Source organism: Neopelma chrysocephalum, unplaced genomic scaffold (genome assembly GCF_003984885.1).
Source record: "Neopelma chrysocephalum unplaced genomic scaffold, ASM398488v2 Primary Assembly neopelma1_24, whole genome shotgun sequence".
NCBI classification, from domain to species: domain Eukaryota; kingdom Metazoa; phylum Chordata; class Aves; order Passeriformes; family Pipridae; genus Neopelma; species Neopelma chrysocephalum.
Window position 1 is genome coordinate 36,612,621 of NW_020897693.1, and position 26,560 is coordinate 36,639,180.

The 26,560-nt window shown below is 34.3% G+C and overlaps 1 protein-coding gene across 2 annotated transcripts in view; it reads right to left on the reverse strand.

Moving 5' to 3' along the window:
• CEP128 (centrosomal protein 128) overlaps positions 1 to 26,560 on the reverse strand; it is a 110,756-nt gene that overhangs the window by 66,260 nt on the left and 17,936 nt on the right. For both annotated transcript variants that reach the window (XM_027672930.1, XM_027672935.1), the window contains 6 exons: positions 19,714 to 19,800; positions 18,230 to 18,304; positions 16,972 to 17,104; positions 15,034 to 15,194; positions 5,719 to 6,069; positions 701 to 1,351 (listed from right to left, as the gene is read on the reverse strand). In XM_027672930.1, coding sequence (XP_027528731.1) covers positions 701 to 1,351; positions 5,719 to 6,069; positions 15,034 to 15,194; positions 16,972 to 17,104; positions 18,230 to 18,304; positions 19,714 to 19,800 — 1,458 coding nt within the window. The remainder of the gene's footprint in view (positions 1 to 700; positions 1,352 to 5,718; positions 6,070 to 15,033; positions 15,195 to 16,971; positions 17,105 to 18,229; positions 18,305 to 19,713; positions 19,801 to 26,560) is intronic.

Consider the following 26,560-nt stretch of genomic DNA (forward strand, 5'->3'; position numbering starts at 1 on the left):
AGGCCAGCTGTATTGCAGTGTTCTCGACGGTAAAAATAAATTTTCTTTAAAACAGGTGCCTGGGGTTACCTGTGTGCATATCAAGCCTTACAGCGGGGGACCATATCAAAGGCTTTACTGAAGTCCAGATAAATGGCATCTGCAGCCCTTCCGTTGTGCACTGATGAAGTCACTCCATCACAGAAGGCCACTGAGTTGGTCCGGCAGGACTTGCCCCTGATGAAACCATGCTGGCTGTCCCAAATCATCACCCTATCTTCCATGTGTCTTAGCATAGGTTCTAGAAGGACCTGTTCCATGATTTTACCAGACACAGAGGTGAGAGTGACAGGTCAGTAGTTCCCAGGGTCCCCCTTTCTACCCTTTCTAAAAATGGGTACAATGTTTCCTTTTTTTTTCAGTCACCTGAGACTTCACTCAATTACCGTATTAAAACATTACAGCCTCATATATTTCCTTCCATTGTGATCACAGACATACCTATTTCACTACTGTTGAACTAAGATTTTGACCTAAAACTGATACTGTTACATTTTTTATCCTGAACTTTAAGCTTTTATGATAGCCTGGAATAAAATGTGTGTTAAGTGTATTAAAGCCCATACTTTATTATCTTCATCATTCACTGGTAGGGGGCATGTGGGGGGTGTGTACGAAGGTGGGGGGGAAGTCTGACATTGGAATTCTTCACAATAAGTACCTTTAGGATTCCAATTTGAGCCTCTGAATTCTCCTTTTCCTGTTTAAGGAGTTTCATGAGTTCTTGAACCTTTTGTTCATGTTTGATTTTGACATTTTGTAACTCTGATCTAAGATCTGCCAACTCCCGTAGGTGAACTTCTCTTTCCATCTTCAGCTGCCTGTTAGCTGAAGTCATCTCTTCATGCTTAGATTCCTGCTGTTTCTGGAGATCTGAGAGGCTCTTAAGTAATTCCTTTTTGACTTTCTCCTCTTCTGCTATTTTGTTTGTTAGTTCCACACGTACAGAGCTTAAATTTTTTACATCTGCTTGCATTTCTAAGAGTCGTTCTTGGTCTTTTTTATGGATCAAGTTAATAGTTGCAAGTTCTGTCTTCAAGTGTTCCTTCTCAGTTTGCATTTGATTTTGTAGAAAGACTTGCTTTTTCAACTCATTCTCCAATTTTTTTACAGTACCTTGAACTTCTTTGATCTCTTCTTCAAGAGATACCTCGTGTGACTTCATTTCATTCAGTTTTACCTCTTTACAGTGGAGGAGTTCTTCCTGCTGGGCTCTCTTTGTAAGCACATCATTCAGCTCTTTCCGGAGGTTTTCTATTTGGTGTATAGCTGAGAGAAGCTGACTTCTGAGATCATCCTTTTCTTTGAGGGCCTAAGAAATAAGAAAAAGAAATCCATTGTGACCTTAAGTCCTTAAAGATAATTGTTCAACAGATGTCCTTAGACATTAGGAATGTCTAAGGAACAATTAACATACTTTGTTCTGTGAAAATACAAAAATTGTCTTGTCATGAACTCAGTTCAAATTTATTCAGTGTTTCTTTAAATTTAGACACAGAACATGTGTGATCTCAAATTTGTAGTTGGCCAGTCTTCGCGAACGAAGATTTTTGGGAAAGGTCTTTTTACCTTTCCAGCCTGCGCAATGGATTTTTTAGGTGAGACACAGCCTGCGCTGAACTGAGCCCACCCTTTAATCCTAAGGTTCATCTGCCGGGGCCAAGCAAGCTTGGACAATGGCAGTGAGGTCCTCAGGACGTAGGTTTGTTTAGAGTGACCTTCTCATAGATGGATGGCCTCACAGGGCTAACGGGCTCCATCTACCCGGGGGACTGGGAATCGAACCTGGGTCGCTGCGGTGAGAGTGCCGCATGCTAACCACTAGGCCACCAGGGGTCCCCAACTCAAATTTGTACTTGTCCTTAAATTATCTAGCCTCACAAACAGGGATAGTTTTCATTAATTCCCTGCTTCTCACACACTCTCTTTGCAGACTGAGAAGAGTTTTGTTTTTTTTTTTACCGGTTCCTCTAATTAGCAAGACGGAGGAAATGAGGTATTACAGCAGAATACAGGGAGGACTATTGGTCACACACATCTTACCTATAGGTCCATTCCATATACTGATTTATTTTGTTTACTTTCTAAAATATCATACATGAAGTATATCCACTTTAACTTTTTTTGAAACTACAGTTGATGAATTAATCAGTAGATGAATTCATAGCAGTTAAAAGCTTGGTTCGCTCATGCATCAAAGCCAAGAAATGAAGATGTCATCTTCAAAATAAAAATCAGACAAATGTAATACAAATCCTACTGTTTTCCTAAGGAGCTTAAAGGTTTGGGTATTCTTTCCAATATTGATATATTTTATATTACAAATGCCACAAAATCACAGAATGGGTAAGGTTGGAAAGGACCACAGTGGGTCATTAGGTCCAACCTGCTCAAGCAGGGTCATCCTAGAGCACATTGTACAGGATTGAGTCCAGACAGTTCTTGAATATCTCCCGTGAGGGAAACTCTGCAACCTGTTTGGGCAATCTGTTCTGATGTATCACAAACTACTGGATTCTTCAAACTGGTTTAATAAATTTTATACTGACTTATTACTAAGTATTTCCGCTACATCTACAAACAGTGCCCATTTCTTATGGATATAGCAAAATTACTTGAAATAATCCAGAATAAAAAGGCAATTCGGGTTAAAAAGTATGCAGGTTAAAAATAATAAGACGATTTGCAATTACACGAAAAATAAGAAATGCAAAGCAAAATGCAAAAATAATAAATTGAGGACATGGGGTCATGACCATCATGCCTTTTTTCGGGAAAAAAACCCAACCAAACAAAAAGACTTTCCTAAAACTGTAATTCTAATTGAAAGATTTGGCTAAAAAAAAACACAACAAAACCAAACAAAAACAAAACCAAACAAAAACAAAACCCAGTAACATTTCAAAATAAAACCTGTAAGTGACTTGCTTTGAGTGTAAGTCTGTTTTCTACATCCCATACTTAAAAGAAAAGTTCATTCCAAAAGACACAAGATGTTGTGTCAACCAACATCAAGGACAACCACATGGGCAAAACTTTATCCAAATTATCCCAGTATCTCCAAAAGAATGAAACCTAACCCATCTTTCTATAGCCCACCCATTGTCTGCAAATATTTGGAATATCTCATAAAATTGCAAGCTATGATTGCAACCCAATTTTGAAAATTTGCCATCAACCCTTTGGTGTCCTCTTACAGAAATCAAAGACAACAGACTGCCATTTCTTCTTTTTCTTTATGACTTATTTTTACAGAATTTTGTCTCAGCTGCTAGTTGTCTGTATATTTCAAAGCTCCCTAAATTATGTTCATCTAGTTCCCCAAATCTTATAATAAATGCTGCATCTAGATTGATTATATCCTCATACGGAAACTGTTTACAACTTCGTATTGAGAACATGAAATATTGTTTGTAACCTCCACAATGGCACACAGTTCATTTGATATTACATATCCTCAAATAAAGAAACTTTCTTAACCACTGACACCTCAAATTTGTTGGCAAGATGGTGACGACTTTAAAAATAAGAACTAATACAGACAGCATTTCTTCAAAGGGGTTTAAAACAAAGTGACTGCATTTAGCATTTGAATGTATTTGTTTTATAAGAAAGAAGTGGTAAAATCCACAGCAAGGAGTCATGTAACAAAGAAAATTTCAATGTGGACAGCACTATCAAGTGCCACTACAAAGACCTGTCCATGCATTTACATGAACAGTGATTTCAGAACCTTTTGGAGATCTACTGCTACTGATTAATAACTTGCCTCTACTTTTTGCTTCTTATTTGTCCATTTGATAGACACATATGATTTCTAAATGATTCAGGTTTTCCTCCTTTCCTTAAAAACTCCATTTTCCTAGGCAACAGATGACCATCTTCTTAAATGCTTGCAAACCTTATTTCCCCAGACAAGCGCTCAGGCTAACCAATACAACAAGATTACTATGGAATGAATTGTTGGAGCATGGATAGAGTAAATAATAATAAAAAGTAAGGAATATGATAGGCAATTCAGGAGAGAAACAGCAACCCCAGGAATCACAGTTAAGTTCTGCTAGAGTTTATTAATTTCAACTCAGTAGTAGCCCCATCGTGGCTTCTCCTGTGCGTTGACCATGCTCATACATTCATGTACAAGCCTCCAAACAGGTTACTGGATCAGAAACAACAGAGGATTAATACAGAAATCCAATACTGCACTCCACGTACTCCTTGAAAACATCAATCTTGGAGCAGGACAAAGCAGAGGATGAAGACATCTCAAGCCCATCAGATTTAGTAACCTAAATTGTATGAATGCTATGAGAAAATACACGAAAAGAGGTGAGGGAAGTGTTATAAAAACAAAAGCCATACAATATGATAGACTGCACCAGCAGAGCATGTGAGTTAAGATTAAAGCTCACATCATGGAGCTTAGCACTGTACTAGCCACTATAGCAGCAAGCAACTTTTGACCCAGCCACTGAAAAATACAGACCCACAGACTCACTGCCAACAGAATGATGGTTTCTACTACTATTCCAAGACAGAATGATCAGCATTAGCATTGATGTGAGTGTTTGTCTTTAAAGCAGTGTCAGAAGCTGAAGAAATCAGGAAATTCTTCTAAGTCAAAACCCAAAAAGCCCCTTATTTTTTGCCTGAGAAACTTCATAGGAGGAAAAAGAGATGAATAAGTGGTTTACCATACTGAACAAAGGTAAATTAAAGGCCCAGAAATGTGACATGATCAATTTTAACAAACTGACTTTTCAAATATCAAGTTCTGAAAAATACAGAGGCTGAAACCAAATACACATGAAGAGCAATTTAAAAAAAAAGAAAAGAGAAGTTACAAAAATATAAGGAACATAGACTCTCTAACTAGATCAATGGAAAAACCTTGGAACTGCATGGTAGGTGTTAGCAGCATGCTAATCCCAAATGCAGGTTAGGTGCCTTTTTTGGCTAAAATCTCCATTTTGCTAAAAAATCTCTGCACATTCTCAAACAAAAAAATATCTATTTTTCTGCCTCCAAATATCAAATTCAAACTGAGTTGCAGTCCTTATAATATTTCAGAACCTGTAGTCTTTACTGGCAACAAAAGATGTCATTACTAAGCCTAGAGTCTGAGAGGAGCTTAAATACAGAACAGAACTAAAAGTACTCTAGTTGTGCAAAAGGTCACATAGCAGCATTAAGGTCTGTTAGCAATCTGACACACATGGTGAAAGTAAACACCTTCTTTCAAAGATCTTACCACTGTCCATTACATGAGATAAAGCATAGGCTGAATGAGGGTTATTATGCAGTGGGATTCCAAGCTTTAAAAAAAAAAATCACATTATATCCTCAAAAATTAACTAAAAAATAAGCTAAACTATGTTAATCAATACCTGAAAAGTAAGAGCAGCATTCATAGAGAAATTTTCTTCTTTACAAGAAGAAAGCTTTGATTAAGTGAAGAAACTGGAATAAATACCAGAAAAAGAAGAGAATGTGGAACTCCATAATAGCTAAAAAATATTGCCACCTATTAGTTGTCTTCCAGTTTACCAGAAAATTTGGTCCAGAACTTAAGGCAGAAAGCAATTTAAGTCACAGTTTGCATAAATAAACTCCTTATCTTCATTTCTAAAGCAAATGGAAAGAGTACCAAAAAAAAAAAAAAAAATCAACCAACCTTACCTGACTATTCTTTTCCATCAGGTCATTGATAGTTTCATTTTGTTTTTCCATCTCACGACTCAGTTTCTTACATTTCAACTTCCACTGGCGGATGGCTTCCTGTGCTCTCACCTTCAAATCTTCTCTTTTTTTCTCAGTCTCCAGCCTGAGTGCCTCTGAGTGCTTGAATTCAGAGAGATACCGTTCTGCTTCTTTGGTACTTTCTTCAACCTGTTGAGTTAACTCAGAAGACTGGAGTTCAGTTTGTCTACATCTATTCTCACAAGCCTTGTAGCAATTCTGTATCTCCTTTAGCTGGTCCAGCATTTTTTCCTGCTGCTTCTCCTTGTTTTCCAGGTCAGACGTTAACACCTGGAATCATCATAAAAAAATACAAACATTCTGACTCCAAAGATAAGCAGTATGAAACCTTATCAAACAACATACAGCAATGTTAAATCACATTTCTATCTAAAATATGAATAGCATAAAAGATCTGCTTGACTATGGAGGAAAGCCCTGTTAGCCCAGAGAATCTCCCCCTTTGCAATGGTGAAGAATTAATTTCAAGATGAGGTAAAATACATAGTTACTCTATCCTTCCTGCATTTGTTTTTCTTCTGGTTGTTCTTGTTATTTTTCTGTATTACAGGTTTTAGATGGAGTCATTGACCATATGTTACACACTACACAAATAAGATAAACCAAAGATTAAAATGTAAGGAGACGAATGTAAGCAGACAAGAAGAAAAAAGAAAATTGGCAAGGAAACAATAGTATTCATCACACCTAAAGTAATCTACAGTATATGAGCTAGTTGTTACCCAGTTTTATGCTGGTTGCTTTCATGAAAGCAACATGTTGAATAAGGGTATATTTGAAAGCACTGAATACAAAGAGAATCCAGCTGCTGGTGGATGTTTCTAGAACAAAGTGCAAAGATGTTTGAACCATTAATTTAAAAAATAACAAGTGCTGCCTTTCTCAAATTACATTTTTCAGGACTCATAATCAACTCAGGAAAAATATTCTTCATAAATCTTCTGCAAGGACATTTTCAGAAATCAGCTATTGAAGCTACACTAGCAAAACTGTATTTTACTAAGATCATCATGTAGAAATTCATATTAGTATTCTGTATTTTGGGTCTATTTAGACTGTTTTCATACCATTCAGTATTTTCACTAATGACATAGATGAATTTGATGGACCTGATCTATAGTGGAAAATATTATCAAGCTTCAAGGGACTGAATACTTGAGAAGACGATTAGATTTCAGAATGACTGAATAAAATTGCACATATGGACTAAAATAAACAGGTTGTAATTCAGAAGAGACAAGGGAAAAGTACTTTGCCTAGAAAAGAATAAGCAACTTTAGAGATGCATAGAGAATAACTATTTAGACAAAGATCCTTCCACAAGGTTGGGGGAGGGAGGACTTGGGTTTGTTGGTTGGGGCTCCATCTTAGTTGGTTTGTTGGATTTGTTTTATTTATTTCCAAACCAGGCCATCACCTCCTGGGAAGCAGTAAATTGTACCAATCTTTTCAGGACAGTATTCGCTGTACTGAAAAGACAACTGCATGTGCACTCTTGCATGTGACAGGTCGTGGTCAGAAAATACAGACAGGAAGGGACTGATGCTATAACCAAGAACAATTCATCCATCTTCCTACTTGTACCCATGATGCAAAGCAGGAGTAGGATTATCCACTGGAGAATCACTTGCTTATCTGTAGGATGAACATTCCTGCTCTAAGACACAAATTAGATACAGATAACAAAACAACAGATAAACAGTTTATGGAATAGTTGGGAGGAAATGTTACACAGGTGGCAAAATAAAAAAAGAGTCTTTTTAGATTTACAGTTCTATACATTAGAAAAAAACCCACATGTATTCTTCTTCACTGTTATTTTAAACTCCATTTTTGAGCTCATCAGGCAAAATTACCTGGTCTAACCTTGTAAAAAGTCTTGATTCATAAGACAAAAAAACCAACCAAAAAAAAAAGCTCACAAGCTACAATTTTAATCAAAACAAGCTTAATTTCCAATGAAAATAGAGATTATAACACTTCTTTAAAGATAAAGATATAAACCGAGTATAGCAGAAGTTAGAAACAGCCTGATAAAATACAGTCAGACATTACATTTACCCTGCAACAGATTTTCTAAAATGGGGCATCATTTCTTCAGTCATGATTATAAATAACATTATCAATTCCCATTTCATGTGTTTCTGGAGGCACCATAGAGGATATCAGCCTAAATTGATGTACTGCTCAGCTCTGCATCATTAAAAAATAGTTATTTATATATAATTTCCCCAGAGAATACAGTTCATTAGTAGAAGTACAGCCCCCAGAGACTTTTTACTGAAATGAGTCTAAGCTTAAACACAGAAAACAATGTTCAATTAACTATAAACATTCATGTCATTGTGTAGAAGCAAATCAATCTCCAATTTATTGATTTACAGCATAATAAAAAAGAGGAACATTTGTTTTAGTTATTTACTTTGAAGCACAACTAATTTATCAATATGAGCTACTTGCATGAGGAGGAAAAATTAATTTTGACACAGATGTACCAATATAAATGTGAATTTTAATATTTTATTTTTACAATGCATGTAAATATGATAGATCTTAGTGAATAGTTCGCACTTTCCTTAGAAAAGTTAAGCCAGTACAGACCCAATAGCTGAAATCAGCACCAAAGCAAGTCAAAATTTCCTGCAGCCTTCTCTGCAAAGCAAGAGGATAGAGAAACAGAGGGCCTCCACATTCTTATCCTTAAGAGCATACTTCAAACCTCACTGGCTATGTACAGAGTTTAGGTGTCTACAAAACCTGAAGATTATGGTCATGCCTTTTGGTTCCTGAAAAAATCTCAACACACAATCCCAATTTCTAGGCATTTTGTGGAAAAAAAAAAAAAGGCAGGATGACTGTTTACAATTTTCAAAGTAACATTTCTAACAGAACATTTATAGACAAGTGATCGCCTCACTATTTGTCATTACCTGCCTACACATATCAACCTTGTGGTTGATTTGAAGCAACCCTTTACAACAATGAAAGTCATTAGAACCATTTTAAAGCATGTTGTTTTCATTTAATGATTGGGTCAGTAGAGCATACCTTGCTAAATATGATATCCCTTTCAGGCAAACACTACTCAGAAAATGATTGATCACTGGTTTTTGTGGAATTGTACTATCAGCAAACAGTAAGTAGTTAATACAACACATAAAACTCCATTAAGCATACTACATATTTTTAGTCCCTAATTTTGACCTTATGAGAATTAAGATTGATTTGTTAGCAAGAAATAGTTAAGCAAATTGCTGTTGTCATTGGGACAACATCATACTTGGCAGTGGTGTGCTGTGAAAGTATGACTTTGCAGCTTCATTTCATAATGATGATCTTACAAACTTCAGCTTTTAATTTCTTTCTAAACAATCTTTACAACTAAAAAAACCTGTTAATTAAGCTAACGCATAGCATCACATTTTTCAATTTTAGCGTCTTTTCAAAAAACATTAGATTTAATATATAAAATTTTAATGAAGTACATGTTATGTGCCTACTTTCAAGTTTGTCAAGACCTTCAGTCTTGAAAGGTACCCCTTTTCTCTTAAAATAACAAAGTATCTTGCACAAAATGTTTATATCTGCATCCTACTATGGATGCACATATGGTCATTCTTGAATATTGGAATAACACCTGGAGTAAGGAGGTAACTGTTTCCCCATCACGTATTATATCATTTGTATACAGACATCTGCCAGAGTTCCAATTCTCAGTTTCCCTTCAACCTTTTTGTCCTCATTTTCCTTTCAGGAACTCAGACTCTCAGTTGTAAAGTGAATTAAAAATGCATGCACACAATACATCATAAAATTTTATCATTAATGTAAGACACATAGTTTGACTGCTTCCTTTGCCAAGCTGTTTGTATGCACATTGCAGCCGTGGCCAGAGCAGTACTGAATACAAGTTCAGCACAGGCTGAAACTCAGATAGACACTGGGTCAGGGACTGTGAGGAACCCACTCTGGTATTATAGTAAAATGTTGCACCACAGGGTTCTCATTATTTTTTTGCTGGTTTGTTTGGGAGGTTGCATCTGTGTCATCTGTCAGAAAGGAGTTGCCCTTCATTAGGATGACATAGCAGAGAGAAGAGAAAGTACATAGCACTAAATGACAAATAAATTAAACACCTAACTCAACAAACATAAGTTTGCTCTGAGCCTCCAGAGTTGTGGGATTTGAGGGAACTGGTCAAAGAGAAACATCAGTCCTTATCACAGACTACACCTTAACTCAGATCCCAGGTCTCTTCAGATTTACAGTGCCTAGAGCTGTGTTAGTGCTAAAGAAATTAGAATTATTAAAGATCTCAGTCTCCATCTTTGTTTTGAGAACATTTTTAAACTTTGTGCTGGAAGTTGTAAGCAGGCCTATGTCCAGTGGAATGAGTCTGAAGATATCCTGTTCAGTTCTGTATTACTAAAGTTTGGACAATCAGCTCAGTGTCACAACCGTGTCTGTGCACATATTGACGGTGGTTCCCCTCAATACAGCTGCGCCCTGAGCCTTGCAGGCTGCCCTTTTACTATGGCAAGAGAATTTGGCAGAGTGATGCTTACTTTAGACCCTGCAGAATATACCCTAATTTTCACACTTTTATCTTGGAATCAGAATGTAAATATTTTAAGGATTTCTCCATGACAAGAATACAGAGATGTAGGGTGTTTCGGAGTTGTTTGCTGGAGGTTTTTTTTGTTTGTTTTAATATTAATCCAATTTTCTCTTTCTCAATTGTTACTGTAGTTAACAAGACTGAGATAATCTAAGAGAAAGGACAAGCAATTTCAGGTGATTGCACTCATTAGAAAAAAAGAGAAAAAACTACATTCCTTGGACACTTGAGTTTCCCTTCCAAGTGGCAAATTACTAAGCACCTGTGATTCAAAAAAAATTCTATACAGATGACAAATGCTGCCCTTATAGATTAAACACTTCAGATTCCAAGGAGTATCCAGTGTCTTCTGTGGCTCAAGGTCAGTCACACAGAGAACTCAGTGAGCTTCTCTAGATGCAATAGAAGTATGACAATATTACGTAACATACATTATAACAGTATGGATGGAGGTTCTCCTGACAGAAGCAACCAAGGATATTCAGGACATTTTGTTGGTAAAATATATTGCGTATATATACAGCAACTTTGCATTACGATTACTACAGAAAAAAAACTGATTGTGGTATATTATCTCTTCTCAATCTTTACACAAGATGATTCTGGGCCTCAGTTTTTCTAACCTGATTATTTTCATAGTTCCACTGCTAACAGAACCAAGGGAAGGTATTAGAATATTCATGTCAACTAATTCACCCCCAATATAACATCAAATACTCTCCTCCTGGCTTTAATATCTGGAGATCTTTATAAGAGATAATTATTTTTGTGGAAGTTAAAAAATGTCATTAAGATTAGCTACTAAATCCTGGGGGTACAGCATATTAACACTCCAGAGATCTAAATGCAAGTACCGACTACAAAGTTTGTAAGAGCCCTCAGACTACAACACTGCCACAGACGTTTCAATTGAGAGGCTCTGGCTAGGGTTGACACAGAACAGAAGTGATTAACAAACTCAGAAATAGATGCAACATTTGCCCCAAGTAAAACAGTTGTGCATCTAGTTTTCTACAGATCCAATATCCCAGCATGTAATCTAGCTTTCAACTTCATAAGAAACTGGAGGCAAAGAAAGAGGACAACATTTTCCACTTATAGACTAGTTATTTACCTGAAGTGTAAACTAATCACTACAGGCACAAAACATGTGATTACTACCATTCCAGAAACTCCTGCAGTTTGGACTTCTAGTCCCTAGTTTGACTACTCATATCATACTCTAGCCCTGTTTTTGACACCCAATTTAAAAATAAAATCACCACGAACTACAAAACAAAATTCATCCTAGGTATAGAAAACACTACATATAGAGTATTCAGTATAAAATTCCTTAAAACTCATGTGAACATTTAAAATGCAAGTGAGGACTACTCATTTGCTACAGTTTACAGAACAAGTGCCTTATATCACAGCTATGTGCAAACATTCTACACCAGTAGGAATACAGAAAGTCACATTTCACCCCACCATACTAATTGCATCAGTCACCTAAAGTGGATCTAAATGTCTTTTTCTCCCTCATTTCTTTTTGGTGCCCTGTACCTCAGCAGTACAGCCACCAGATTCTAATGCTATGCAATCATACTATTGTCATCAGGAATGCTTTCAACAATTAATTATTGAACCTAATTATTCTCTAACTAATTTTTCCCAAATACAGACCCCAGATACTAATTTATTATCACAATCTGATCTGCATCTCTTGCCAAACAATGTATCTAACCACTATGAACCACTAATCCAGAAGATTTAGATTTTTCGCGCAAGCATAACTTCTGTGAATTCAATAATCAAAGGCAGATACATTCAATCAGTCAAAAAGTACATTCATTCAGTAAAAAGTATGTTGCACAAAATCATTTTCTTTAAGTGATGGCTTCTCTATATTTTTCCAAAGCTTGAACTGCTAATCTTTCTGAAAGATAACATCATATGTAAATACAAGATACACCAAAACCATCCGCCCCCCCAGGTTGATATGTGATTTTAGAGAGAAAGTTTATCAAAGCAAATAGCATCTGTTCATTTTAGATCTATCTGGAGCACTACTGCAGTATTTGAACATTGACATGGCAATACAGGCTGGTGTGCAGAAGTACTGATTTCTTCTATTTTGTAAGATATCTTTAAATTTAGAAAATAGTTACTTATTGATTTTCAGAAACCTTAATTGGCTCCTATAATGACAATAATTGGCTAACAGTTCCATTTGTAGAAGAAAAAAGTCATAAAATGAATTTTAATGAGAATACAAATCAATATTCATAAGACTGAAAGACTTATATTACTGAAGAATTCTAATATTATATAAACGCATCAATAATTTTCCCTCAGAAAATCTGAAATATTTTAACAAACTGACTGTATGATGTTATGCTGTACTGGACAATACTATAAGACTACTAAGACCTTATTAGAATGAAGAGATAGTAAATCAAACAATTTCACAGGCATAAGAGTCTAAAACCACTTATGGATAAAGTAGGGTATTGCATCTTTATAATTTGTGCACTTCATTTATTTCTTAGTCATAATAATTAGATCATAATAGTCAACCATAACAGCCAATATCTATACAGTTTCATGCAGAAAAGTGTATTTAAGATAGTTGTATACGTTGCAAGATCTCACAGTAGCATGTTCACATAAACAACAATAACTGAAATAAAATGTTTCTCTATTAAATTTAAAAATTAATTTAAGATTAAACTCACTTCTAAACAAGAGTTTAAGAATACGTTTTAACCTTTTCATCCTCTCTATTTTACATCACACTGTGATTTTATGGCAACTGTTGGGGACTAAGTGAACAACACATAACTCAAATTGTTGAAAACAATGACATTTAAATAAATCAAAAGAAATTTCTAGTATCACATCTACATCAGAGGCAAGTGCAGTTAGATCCTCCCCATTAAACAAAGATAAATTACACCCAAGTCAAACATGACTGGTCACTTCCAACTGGGAATCAGACTATCTGAGAGGAGCAGCTGTCAGAAAAGCTTGACAAAATGCTTTGTTAGAACACAAGTTTAGAAATTCACATCCTTGCACTCCTTGATGTCTCATTAAAAGAAAAACACACTAACTATTTTCCTGTTGCTGCCTCTGTAGGAGAAAGGCAGTGGGAAGCAGATAAGAAGAACAAAGTATTTTCTGTTGAGAAAATGAGGGAAGTCAAAGATTTCTAACTCAGAGCAATGACAATGACCCCGACTGAGCACTCTCACATGAGTATTTTCAGAGCAGGAAATTAGTATTGGAAAATCATTCTGACTCTTAAGAAAGCATGTTCTACAAGTATAATTTTAAAGTAATTGGTTTTCTGTGGGTTTTTATCCCACAATTCCTGCCTCCAAAGTAATTGGAACTTCTCAGGCCCCACAAAACAAAAAACCAGAATGTTTTGGGTTAGTCTGGAGTTTATAGGCCAGCTATAATACCAATGCTGATGAGCATCAGGAAATGAGTTCTGCTTGTTTTACCCTCTATAGAAGCACTTGAGGTCTTTTTAAACCTATTCAGTGACCAAATTTCATAGAGCATGTAGGAACTTAATTTTGAGATTGCAACTTTTTCCAAAGGTAATTTGATGTATTAGTTTCATTCAAATCAGCACAGGAGTTGACAAGTTAAAAGAGCAGTAGAACTAAACTGTTTTTTGAACAGTATAGTCCTATAAATCTATGAAAACACCAAAAAATAAAATCCTACATTTGAAATTGCAAAGTGATATGACATCATTTCAAAGTATCCTTACTAGAAAGATAAATACTAATTACAAACCCCCTTGCTTACAGAATGCCCCAATACAAGCACAATAAAATGTTAAGTCCTTGAATACTGAAATAATACACACACTTTTGAAAACAACCTTATTTCTCTGACAGTCATGAGAGAGAAGAAAATAGTTACTGTTCAGGTATCTTACTACCAATGACAAATCTAGACAAGATCAAAAAACACAGAAATCTCCCATCTTAAAAAGAAGGCTACTGCCTACTTAGATCTAAATTTGTGGTAAAAGTCTTCTAACTAAAATTCCAGTACCAAAGACTGCTTTTATTCTTTTCACAGAGAATCATGTTAAATAGTATTGCTTATCATAAATAAGAACACTAATACTTATAATAATAATTACATTACTATATTGCATTTAATTGATTAAAAAAGAGAAATTGTAATCTGCTTTTGTTACTCTACTGCACTATTTTGTAGAACAAGGTATCTGAGTTTTTGAAGTTAAACTTGAGTTCTGAAGCATGATGGTATGGGGAGTAAGGAAATAAGTACTGCCTTATAAAAGTAATTCCAAACCCCATTATTAACGATAACTGCTGATAAAAATCAGATCACCTTTTCTTTGCACATGGGAAAGAAGTAATCCAAACCATGAAATCATGGGCAAAAGCTTTTTTGGTATTAAGATGGAAGAGAATAAAACTCTGCCAACTCAAATAACTTTTCAAAGTTATTTACACAATAAAGAAGACCATGACAGTAACTCCTAGTTTGAAAGATTAATCCCTAATCTATCATCTAATGTTAAACAGATGAAAAATTATTTCAGAAAAAAAAACCCACCACCAAACAAAAAGCAACAAACTTACCTGTATGTGCATTACAAGCTGCGCTTTCTCCTTGTCTTTACGCTCTATGCATCTCTTCAGTTCTTCTACCTCTGACATTACAGCATTACAACTCAGCTTTGCTTTAAGTTCCAAAATATGTTTCTCCAGATCTTGCTTCTCTCTCTCATATCTTTCAGCTACTGTAAAACAGCAAGAACAGAGCAACAGACTCAGTAGAAACACTGACTTGTGGTAAATTAATTTTATCTCATTTCTCTTTTGGTAATTTTCTTCTCTACTTGAGACTATTCTATAACTATTGATTTTGACCAAAATATCTGAAAAATGGCTATACCTGTATCATAACCTCATAACCTTTTACTGGATGAGACTATTTTTCAGTCATTTTATAGGAGTATTCCACTCTTACACACACCCCCCCCCACACACACACACACACCTTACCCCCCCTGCAAAAAACAAAACCACCCAAAACCCCAACAAAACTGAATAGAATAAAATAAAATAGCACAGAAAAAACAATGGAGAAGTTCTGATGTAAATGAAATTTGGCCATAAGCTTCAAGGTCAAGATGTTATCCCACCAGAGTAATACCTCCTGATTTGGAAGTCACATTATCTGTGAATTTTATGTCTGAATCCTACAAGTAAAACCAAAGTTTTTGATAAGACTAAGCTATAAATTCCTTCAACCAGAAATTCAAAGGTCTTTATTCATAGACAACTACTAGAGGCATAAAAGAAATAAGTGTCCATTTGTCTTCATCCCATGTATCTTTGAAAAAACAAAAATAACACAGCAAGGTAACACATAATTGCAAAAATTATATAAATATATGCAGACATCTTAATAGCTCCAGTACATTTTTATTTTCTTCATATTTTTACAACCACCTTGATTTATTATTATATAATTAATGGGAAAATTAAAACATGCTCTCATTAACCTGAAAGGCATATTCATATTCATATATATGAAACATAAACATATGTTTCAAGTAAATTGACTTTTCAGTAGAACATTAACTTGATTGGAGAAAAACGATTGAAATTATTATTTTGTGTTACATTTCTGAAACTCAGCCACGTACATGATCTAGCCAATTTCCAGTGGTCTGTATAAGAGTTGTGAAACAGGGAGTCAGAGTGCTATTTTAAAAACCAAGATGATTCAGTAGCTGAAGCATTAAAATACAAAAATAAGTCATTAGCCAAACCAATTAAACATTCACATAAACATTGGACTTGGACACTATTCCTGTATTATCTTGAGTAATACATTTCCATGCTAATAAGGAGAAAGATAAAGACTTTCTCTAATGCCTTTTTGATTATGTTTGAAAAGTTTAAATACAGATAGATAACTAACAATTAAGTTAAGACCTTGCTAAAGTGGTAATTTAAGATGCAATTATATCTTGAAATTGTTTAAAGTATTTTTCTTCTAAATAAAATTATTCCAACTCTAAAACTCCAACATACTAGAAACAGAAGCCCTGACTGCACCATACAGGAAAATTTTCTTAACCACTCAGGAACATATTGTTCCTTGGAAATTCTACCAGAAAGTCCTCGGCCTTATTAACTACCTAGAAAATGACTCGTGCTATGATTTTCAAGATGGCAGAATTCAAACTACAAAAGGACTGAAATGCAAGGTTTCTGAAAAATTATTAGTTAAAAATAATACAAACGTTTTTCTTCTGTAAAAACACTATCCAGTTTGCTGAAATTGTCTCATCTGTTTTAACCATGCAAATCAAGATATTTTATCCTAAATTAACCATCATTGCTATTTGTCTGTTAATATTCAAGTGCCAATACTTATTAATTTAAATCTGAGGAATTAAGTGGCTGCTTTTGCTGAAACAACAGAAGAATTAGACTGCATTTCTAAGACAGTTAATGCCCGGTCTTACTAATTTATAGACTTCAAGTGCAAAATATGAGTTGTACCTGCTCTAACTCTCCTGTCATCATCTTGTGCATCCTGGTAGCTTTGGCGATGCATAGCAGCTTGTGAAACTTGATGTTGCAATTCTACACGGTCTTCTTCTGCTCTCAGAAGTTGGGAACGAAGATCCTCAATCTAAAATGTATGTACAAGTATCAAACGTTTAATAAAAAACAGAATGAAGGAGCAAACAGCATACTTTTATCAAGCACTAAATGAAATAATACTACACACAAATAATATTTATAAGTGAATCTTGAGAGTACTGCAGATCGTAAACAAAAAGACAAATTACTTCCTAATTACAGGCCACAAAGTGATTTTTCAAAATGAAAGGAAACATTTTAATTTGTTATGTTTACCACAGTTGCACATTAATTTCTCTAAACCAAACAAAATGTTATCATAGTATATGTTACAACTGTCTTTTTATATAGCTAGTGAATATATCTATACACATTTAATAAACAACGTATTTTATTTAAATTGTGCTCCTTAAAAATACAATGTATTTATTAAGATGCACTGAGCCTTTTAACATTTTTCTTTCTACCATATACAGGATAGCACTTACAAAGATGATGTCATGATACAGGAAAATAAAGAAAATAAGACATGCTAAAATTGAATTGGAGAAAAATACCTCTAATTCTTATTACCCTATATTCCATGCACAGTGAGTTAAATTCAAAGCAGTAATACAGCCAACTCAAACTTCTGTTACATACACAAGTCAAACAACTAATGCTAAAAGATAAGCATACCAATTGCCCTCTTCCTATTCTAAGTTTAATCATATGAGCATCAATAGCCACTGTTTAGAGGACACTTTAGTTTTTCAGATATTTGCTTATAAAGTTTTATCACAACATATAATACAGCAATACAGTAAATACTTCTAGGTCATTGATTTATCTGAATTCACCAATTATAGCATGCACTTTGCATAACAATAATTACTAATATAGAAGTTTTTCTAAAACACACTATGAAAATAAGTTACAAATAATGTGTTTCTGTACTGAAACATACCATTGCTACCACTACTATAATTACTATATATGAACATATATACATAAAAGTTTGGAAAGCAGAAAAAGTATAACAAGAGCTCAGTCCACACATTTTAGACACTTAAACCTGTATCTTCTTTTTTCCCCTCACAAAACAATGTTAGCAGAAATAGGAAGATTAAGCAAAAAAACTCAGACACAACCTAATATGAAAACTTTAAGATTTTTACCACACCAAAGCAGTTACCTGATGCAAAAGAATTTCTCTACTGCCTTCAGATTCATTCAACTTTTTCCGATACTGCTCCAATTCCTGCTCAAGCTTTCATTTCAGAGGGTGATGAAGATAGAAAAGCAATGTATGCATCATAGCATAAAAAGGTATTTTAAATATTTAATTCTGACACAAATTAATCTATATAAGCATCTATTTAAAATGAGGCATAATATACACAATATTTTTATTTGTCCAAAATCTTAAAGCAAACTTTCATTTCTACAAAATCCCTGCTACATTTATTTAAATTACATGAAGAGAATTTAACGTGTAGTCTATAATTTTTGCACAATATTCTGTATCACATGAAGATACAAAGTCATTTGTATTATCCAGAACAAAAAAAGCACAAAAGCAAATTTTTACTGGGTTAAAAGTAAAATTAGGGAAGATCAATTTTAACAAAGTTTCAAAAACATTGTCTCTGGACTTGAAACATACTTTCAAACTCAAAATGAACATTTAGTATTTGAAGACACCTTTGTTACATAGTTTATTCATAGAAGTGTTAAAGATGGCATGCATTGGTAGAACAGGTAATTAGTAAAATCTGTGTTTTTTCTCTGTTGTACAAGATGATATATTTGAATTATTCTGGAAACAAGATGACTGAAAAATTGAAGTGCCCTGAATTTCATAAAATTAGTAGTTTTCCTAAAAACATAATATTAAAACTGTGATAATCAGATATAGTCAAACTTAGGATCATTTGGAAAAAAAAACAGACGGCAAAATCTACAAAATATTTTCTGACTTCTACTATAAATAGTTCAAAGATCCACATGGAAATAAATATAGATTTTGACAGCAGAAATTGTTATTGTTGAGATAGGAATCTCAAAGAGGATGTTGAGAGGCTGGCAAATCGGCAAAGTAAACAAGACCAGCATTAAGGGCATGAAGAGAGCAACATAACATAAAATATTCCATAAAGGTTTAGCATAAAAGGGTATAACGACAGCCCTAGTATCCTGCTAGAAATATAAGAAATCTTGTTTTCTATGAACAGGAAGAGAGCAATATGGCAACATATTCAGTAAGAGCAATTAATAATAACTATGGTGCAAAATAACCAGAATAAGTTAGTTGCAGAGACGAAGAAAAGATGCACCTTTGAGCTGCTGCAAATAAGCAACAGCAGACTATGTATAAATTTAGAGGCAAATCAGAGAAAGAAATCAAGGATAATCCCCAAGTTATAAATCTGCCGGGCAGGATGGAAGAGTCATTAGAAGTAACACACTATAACTAAAGAGCTTTGAAAGAGAGACAGAAGTTCAGCGTAGCTATATTCACAGTGCCTCTGATGCAGAGAAAAAACCCAAACCTTATATTCTTAAAGAGTAAAGTAAGTTTTGTCCTGCTGGTTTTTCTGAAAAAGGAAGCATATACTGTAACAGATGACACCACACACTCATTTAAAACCAAACAAAAAGGAAAAAATTAAGTCTTACTTGTTTTTTTTCACTTTCATATTTCACAAGTTTGTTTTTCATGAGTTCTTCTGTTTCAGCTGCTTTAGCATCTTGCTTCCTTAAAGCCTTTAGAGGAGAAACATACATTGTAAACTTCATTACAAAGGTTACAGAAGCTGCCTTTCTAAGGCTGTTAAAATTAAAGAATCTGCTGACACATTTAAGAAAGAAGATCTAGACAAATGCTTTCTGTCTGCTTCTAGTATTTCCATGTAGAGCCAATGTATATTGTTATGAAAAAATAAATATAAGTCCATGCATACATAAACACACCCATGCAGAGAACAGGGACAAAGAAAAAGTCTAAACTAGCACTAACATCCTTCCGATGTATAGAGCTCCAGATGCTTAAGGTTGACCCCAAACACCTTGAGATGGTCTAAAAGGCAGATCCTCCACAGATTAGTTGTGCACATATCAGAGAAGATGGATATATTTTCTAATATAAGGTATGCATGTTATGAAATACAATGATACAGCGCACTGTAGTAAAGAAAACACTACCACAAGTTGTGTTGGAACTCAAAAAAAAAAAAGAAAAGGTTATTTTTATCTGAATCTGGACAGATGCTTAAAATCGCAGTATTACAACTGAATCAACTGAAATGTTCCTGATCAAAAGTTATTGACATTGATGTGCTCTACTTTGACAACAACAACAAAAAGCAAACAAAACAAATCCATGGGGACTTTTCCTGTTCCCTCTCAGACTGAGGTATCTAAAACCACATATGTACATTTTGTAAAGTATCTTACAAAAATAATATTGCCTTGAATATCAATTTCAAAATCTTTTCCCTCTGCAAACCAACATTATTTGCAGAACACAGACAACCACTAGCAAAGGAAGCATTAGACATGACAGACATTAATGACATGTACAATTTGCAACATACATGACACAAGTTCGGATATCTTAAGCCATAACAATGTCATTGGCTCATTTTAAATATCAGTTGAGAGAGATCAGTAGCCATATACTGATACTTTACCATGAATTTGATCAACTGTTAATAAATCATGTTCTTTATCTGCGCAACATGACCACCTGTCTTTCACACTAGTCATGAAACAATTAATTAGAGACCTTAGCACAAATCTTTTACTTTCATCTCGTATCCTGACGCATAAGTACACCTATTCCTTTCACAATTCCTTGCTAAAACTACAACAGAATAACAAAAAACATAGCCTGTAGAGAAAGAAATGTCTTTTTCCCAGTCTGCTCTTCCCAAGCAGCATTTTCATTTTACATTTTAAAGGAATATCTCTTTTAACAAATATCCCTGAAATTTGCCTCTATTAATAGTGCAATATCATTCAATTTTTGAACATTTTCTCTCCACTGTATACTGGAGAACAATCTCACACTATGAAAACAGAGTGCAAGATATTAATCAACTTCAGCGAAGTCAGGCTTTCAGCTTTAGAAGTTTTGCTTTTATAAGTAGCTTTTTAGAGAAAATAAATGTATTTATATATTTATCTCACTCTTACATCCTCACCTCAGGAAACATAAGGGTTTCAGTATAGTTTGGGTTACTCTCCTGCTTGAACAGCTTACATTAAAAACTGAGACTGTGGAAGATATTAATCATAACTATGTCACTGAAAATATTATGCTACATAAAGTTACACTTTTAGTCATACTGATCCCTAATCAGATACTAGAAGACTGTAACATATTTAAGATATTTCCCTAAGTATTCAGTAGAGATTTAAATCAATCATTCCAGTCAACTATAAAACTCAACACTGCACATATTTTACTCAAAAAGACTCTTGGCAGAAGTCCCAAAAAGCTACATGAACGAAAGTCAAAGAGCACCACTTCAACTAATGCCATCATTGCACAAGTTGGTTGGGTTTTGGGTTGGGGTTTTTCTTTAGGTTTCTTTTTGTTTCTTTGAGTGGTTTGTTTTGTTTTGTTTATTTTAATGACCAGAAGTACCAGTTCAGAACAGTCTACTTTGAATATATGATGTGTACTACCTCAATGGAGCTCCATTCTTACTATCAAAATTGGAAGTTCTGTTATATACACTCAATTTTATGCCAACCACATTTTGGCACTAAATTAAGAATTAACATAGTATCAAAAATGCATGTTTTCATGTGCAGATTTGCCTAGAGATGTGAGCATCATAAGAAAAATATTAAAGCTGGGCTGAAATTAGAAATACTAGTAAAATTTTCAAAGATTTTCCTGATGAAGGCAAAAAGTATGTCTCTGCATCTGTAGTACATCCCAATTCCAAGAAGAAAGCACAGAAATAAATATGCCATTTCAAGTTATCAGGATCACTGACTGATATTTAGGCTATTAAATAGCAATAATTTCAAATAAAAAGGCAGTATTTCCTGTAACTGATACTACAAATATAACATTCAGTTTTGTTTTCTGCATGTTGTAAAAATAGCCCATAGATACTTCATTTTAAGGAAAAAACCAGCTCATATATATATACCAGAGTTAAAATACTACAAAAAGAATGTGATGTTATAAGTTAAACATACTACATATGCACTGATTTAACTGAGAAACATGCATCATTCCAGTAGGTGTTAGGTAGGCAATCAATTAATCAGTCAAAATGTCATTGAGAAATGGAAACATCTAGTCATCACAGCCCGACAAACATCAGCTGTTACTGACAATTCAGAAATTGCATAGGTAATAGTTAATTCCATGTTCTGCCTCCTTCCTGTACTCCTTTTTAAATAATTCTCTTTCTGGTTTGTGCCATTCTTGTTTTTATCCACTAAAGATATCTCTATGTAAGCTTTCTCTTGGTAAAAAAGAAAGAAACAAACAAAACATGTAAAGACCCCATTGGTTCTTTGATTTCATTTGTTGTCTCCAAAGAAGGGTTTGGGGGAGTCAAATGCCAAATATGGGAACTAGGAAGGGGATGCTAAGGACAACAGTCCCAGCACACACTCCTCCTTGATGGCTCCCAAGCAGCAGGCAGATATTGCACAGAAGAGCTGAAGCACCAAGGAATGGTAACAGGCCTACAGTGAACAGGATTTACCCACCAAGATCCTTCTTTTGAAAGCATTAGTAGCCAGGTTGGTCAGGAGGAGGCTGACAAGGAGGTCGATGAGGCCTTGGAGGGGGCAGGTATAGAGGAGAAAACAAGAAAACTGAGAACTTCCATGTAAAAAGTTCTTCATAGTATGGTTTTGGGATGAACCAGCTAGATATTCCACTGCCTGCCTAGGTGGTCAGGCTAGATGAACTTTTGATTTGACCAAAGAGAAAACTTCTTACAGGTCTTTATAAAGAGCTCACTAGCATAATACAGTATTAGAATACAAACCTAACTGGTATACCTCAACTCAGTATACCTCATCCATATGAATACAGAATATATCAAACCCCAAAACTTCAAAAAGATAAATTAATTTACTCTCTGCTAGACAGATGAATTTTTCCTACACTTGAGGAAAACTATGTGGAGGATTCTGTAACAAAAATTCTCTATCTTTCCAACTTATGAAAATCTTTCAAGAGCAAATCATAACTTTCACTGCAATTGAAGTCTGCTGACTTTTCTAAGGGTTTGGGGTTTGGTCTTAGTTTGGTTTTGCTGTGTTGCTATTTTTTTTTAAATAAAACCAGATTATTTGGAAGCAATGCACAGACCACAAACTGCAATTTGCTCTTTCAAAGCGCAACAGATCAGTGAGTTATTCACACTATCAGAAATACACAAGCAGACCAGCCTCACACTATATTTTAAAATAAGGCAAAAATGTACCACATCCTAATTTGAATGAAAATCCTTTCCCTAACCTGCTACATTAGTGACTAGCATGGGTCTAACTGTGCTACCTAGAAGTATCAGCCAGGCATCTAAAGACAGACTACCTAGCTATTTCAGTGACAGATAGGTATGAGACTTGCTCACGTTCCAAGAAAGAGTCAGATTCAAACTACAATCAAAACAGAAACCATTATCCACAGGTGGCATAGCACAGAGCCAAAGAGCAAGTATCAATGATGCACTAAAATATCCAGATGGCTCAGAGCACAGATCAAGTTTATGTTTGTCTAAAAAGACCAGAGATAAAGATATGCAAAAAAGAATTTTCAATATCACTTTTGACCATCAGTTTACCCCACTCTGTCTACCAGCTTCTTGCACTTCACAGTATTTGCAGTGGGGGGAAACCAGAACCTAAGCATATAGATGCATAAAGCAAAAAATGCTTCCTGGCCTATCCAGTTGCTACCTTAAGACTAACTATAGTCATTGCCTTACCACAGTCAGTGGGTTCAAACTATTCTATAAAGATGATTCTGTTTGCCTGAAGCTTGCAAAGCATGAACACATGGACACATTTCACCAAAATCCAGGAAGCCAAGCACAGGATTTTGTAAAGCTATCCAGGATACCCAATGTATATAAAAGCTCTTTAAAGCCTGTTTTTCAGAATGATGCTTGATCTTTTTTTAGAACATAGATGCATAAATGCAAACAAACAGGAAGAGGTGATGGTATCTTTACGTTAAAAAAAAAAAAGCACTGAGGAATCTCAAAATAGTTTTAATTTACACAACTAATAAGGTTGTTAAAGCAATCCATGTATACATGTTATAGCACTGGCAAGATGTGCATGCTTGTTCTCCTTTCTAATCAGAAATATGTTTGTATCATGAATTTAGAAATAATTGAATATATAAGATTTGCATGGATTTTTTTGCTAATTGCTATTTTCTAATTTGTAGTAATTGCTGTTTAAATGCATCAATACACATTAAGTTAAAAGATACATGAAAATGTAGAGAAAATTTTTATCCACCTACACACAGCATAGACAGACAACAAATTCAAAATAAAAATGCATATTTAGAAATGAAACATGTAAAATGTTATATGTAAAGCTGTCCTTATGGTCAGTATAGAGATATCATCAGTATAGATGATATCACTAGATATCATCTTGGTTAATAATCAGTCTATAATTATAATAATACTACAATACAAATAAGAAGTTTGCACATTATACAAAAGACTGACAGAAAGAAAAGACAGACAAGGGAAAGACCAAAACAAATATATCGTTATATTCAGTTAGACCCTGAAAATATATAATTTAATAACTGCAATTTAGGAAGATGATTCTCTTAAGATGGTAAAACACTGACAAGTAGTGGTCAGTTACGGGCACTGCACTTTCTTTAAAAATAATAACACTTAAACCTCACATAAACTTCACAAGATTTCTTAATTAAAGCAACTACTGGTCACATCCAAAAGTTATATTTGATTTTGTTTGGTTTGAAATGTGTAACAGGCAAACTAACAAAAAAATTGTATTATTAAATAGCCACAAATGCTTTAAATAGCATTTATCTGTAAATCATCTGGGCTATGTTAAATGACAGGATTTCAAAACTCAGTCCAAACACTACCCTCCTTTCCACTAATATTACTTGGGAAGCATCTTGAAGAAATAAAACAGAAATAGACTTCAATAGAACATCACACCTACGCAATGATCACCACAAGACTGAGGCCACTGACAGAGCTGAGTCCATCTAACTCACAATTCAAACTACAAAGGACAAGAAACAGAATAACAAAGCAATAAACTCTTAAAATTATGCAGAAACACATTTCATTCAAAAAACAATTGTAGCAAAACATTTACTTTATTGTAACTAGGCTATGCAAAAGTACACAAAGCAATTCAAGTACATTCTTTCTAAAATACAGTAACTTAAGCTGTATTTTAGAATGGGGTTCCTCAGGAAAAATAACTCACAAAAAAATGTACAGAATAAAATAGAATTTGCAGGAGAAAGGATTAAACCATCTTAATTCTCAGCTGGACAGTTTAGGGGAATGGAAGGTCTGGGATGTACTTAGTATTTCATATTCATTTTGCATAAAATTCAAAAGATGAGCAACTAAAAAAAAGGTACCTAGCCTGAAGGCTTATGATCACATAGACCATGATCATTCATATGATCTATGAAAGACCATATGAAAATTCTTTGAACTACATTTGAACTCATTCACTTGAAGTCAAATTTTCCTTCTAAGAAAACCACGGCAGTGTCAATGTATCTTTAGAGATACAAGTCATCATCCCTTTAAAAGGATAAAAAAAGGTTGTTCCAATCTGTAGATAACACTATCAAATCACACCAATTCATTTCACTAAGCATTCCTTTACCAGACTGAAGGCACAACCGAAGAATCTAGAAATGGATGTGGGCATATTAAAGAGCAATGAAAACTGAAATTAAGCACTCTAGTTCTTTTCACCCAGTAGGACACCAATTGGGGGAAAAATGAAACAGTAAGTCTTTCTGAAATACTAGCAAAAGGACTATAAGCCTTTTGATAACTTTTTGATTACTTTTTATCTACATCAACAAAGCATCTTACCTTCTAAAATATGAACTCTTCGAACAGTGTCTAGTTTTACATGAAATACATAGCATCATTCTAAATTAAAGTTCCTCACTATCACTGTACAGTATAATGCCTTCCAAAAAGCACATATACTGTTGCTAATACTAAAAGTGAAAAACAAGAAATTGCATGTTTATTCTCAACTATAATATTCTATTGCATAGTTAGAGATAACATCACAAATAATATCTTAAGCAAAGTGAAATAAAAAGTTACACCATACTTAGACATAGATTTTTCAAAATAGGAGTAAAATCAGAAAAAGTATTTTTCATACATTTCCTAAAACAAGCAGAAAAAAAAAGCTAGCAGCTGTCTCAAATTTTAATTTATTTTATAAACATTTCTATTTGTCTCTTAAACGATATTTTATATTTCATCAAATACTGTTGAAT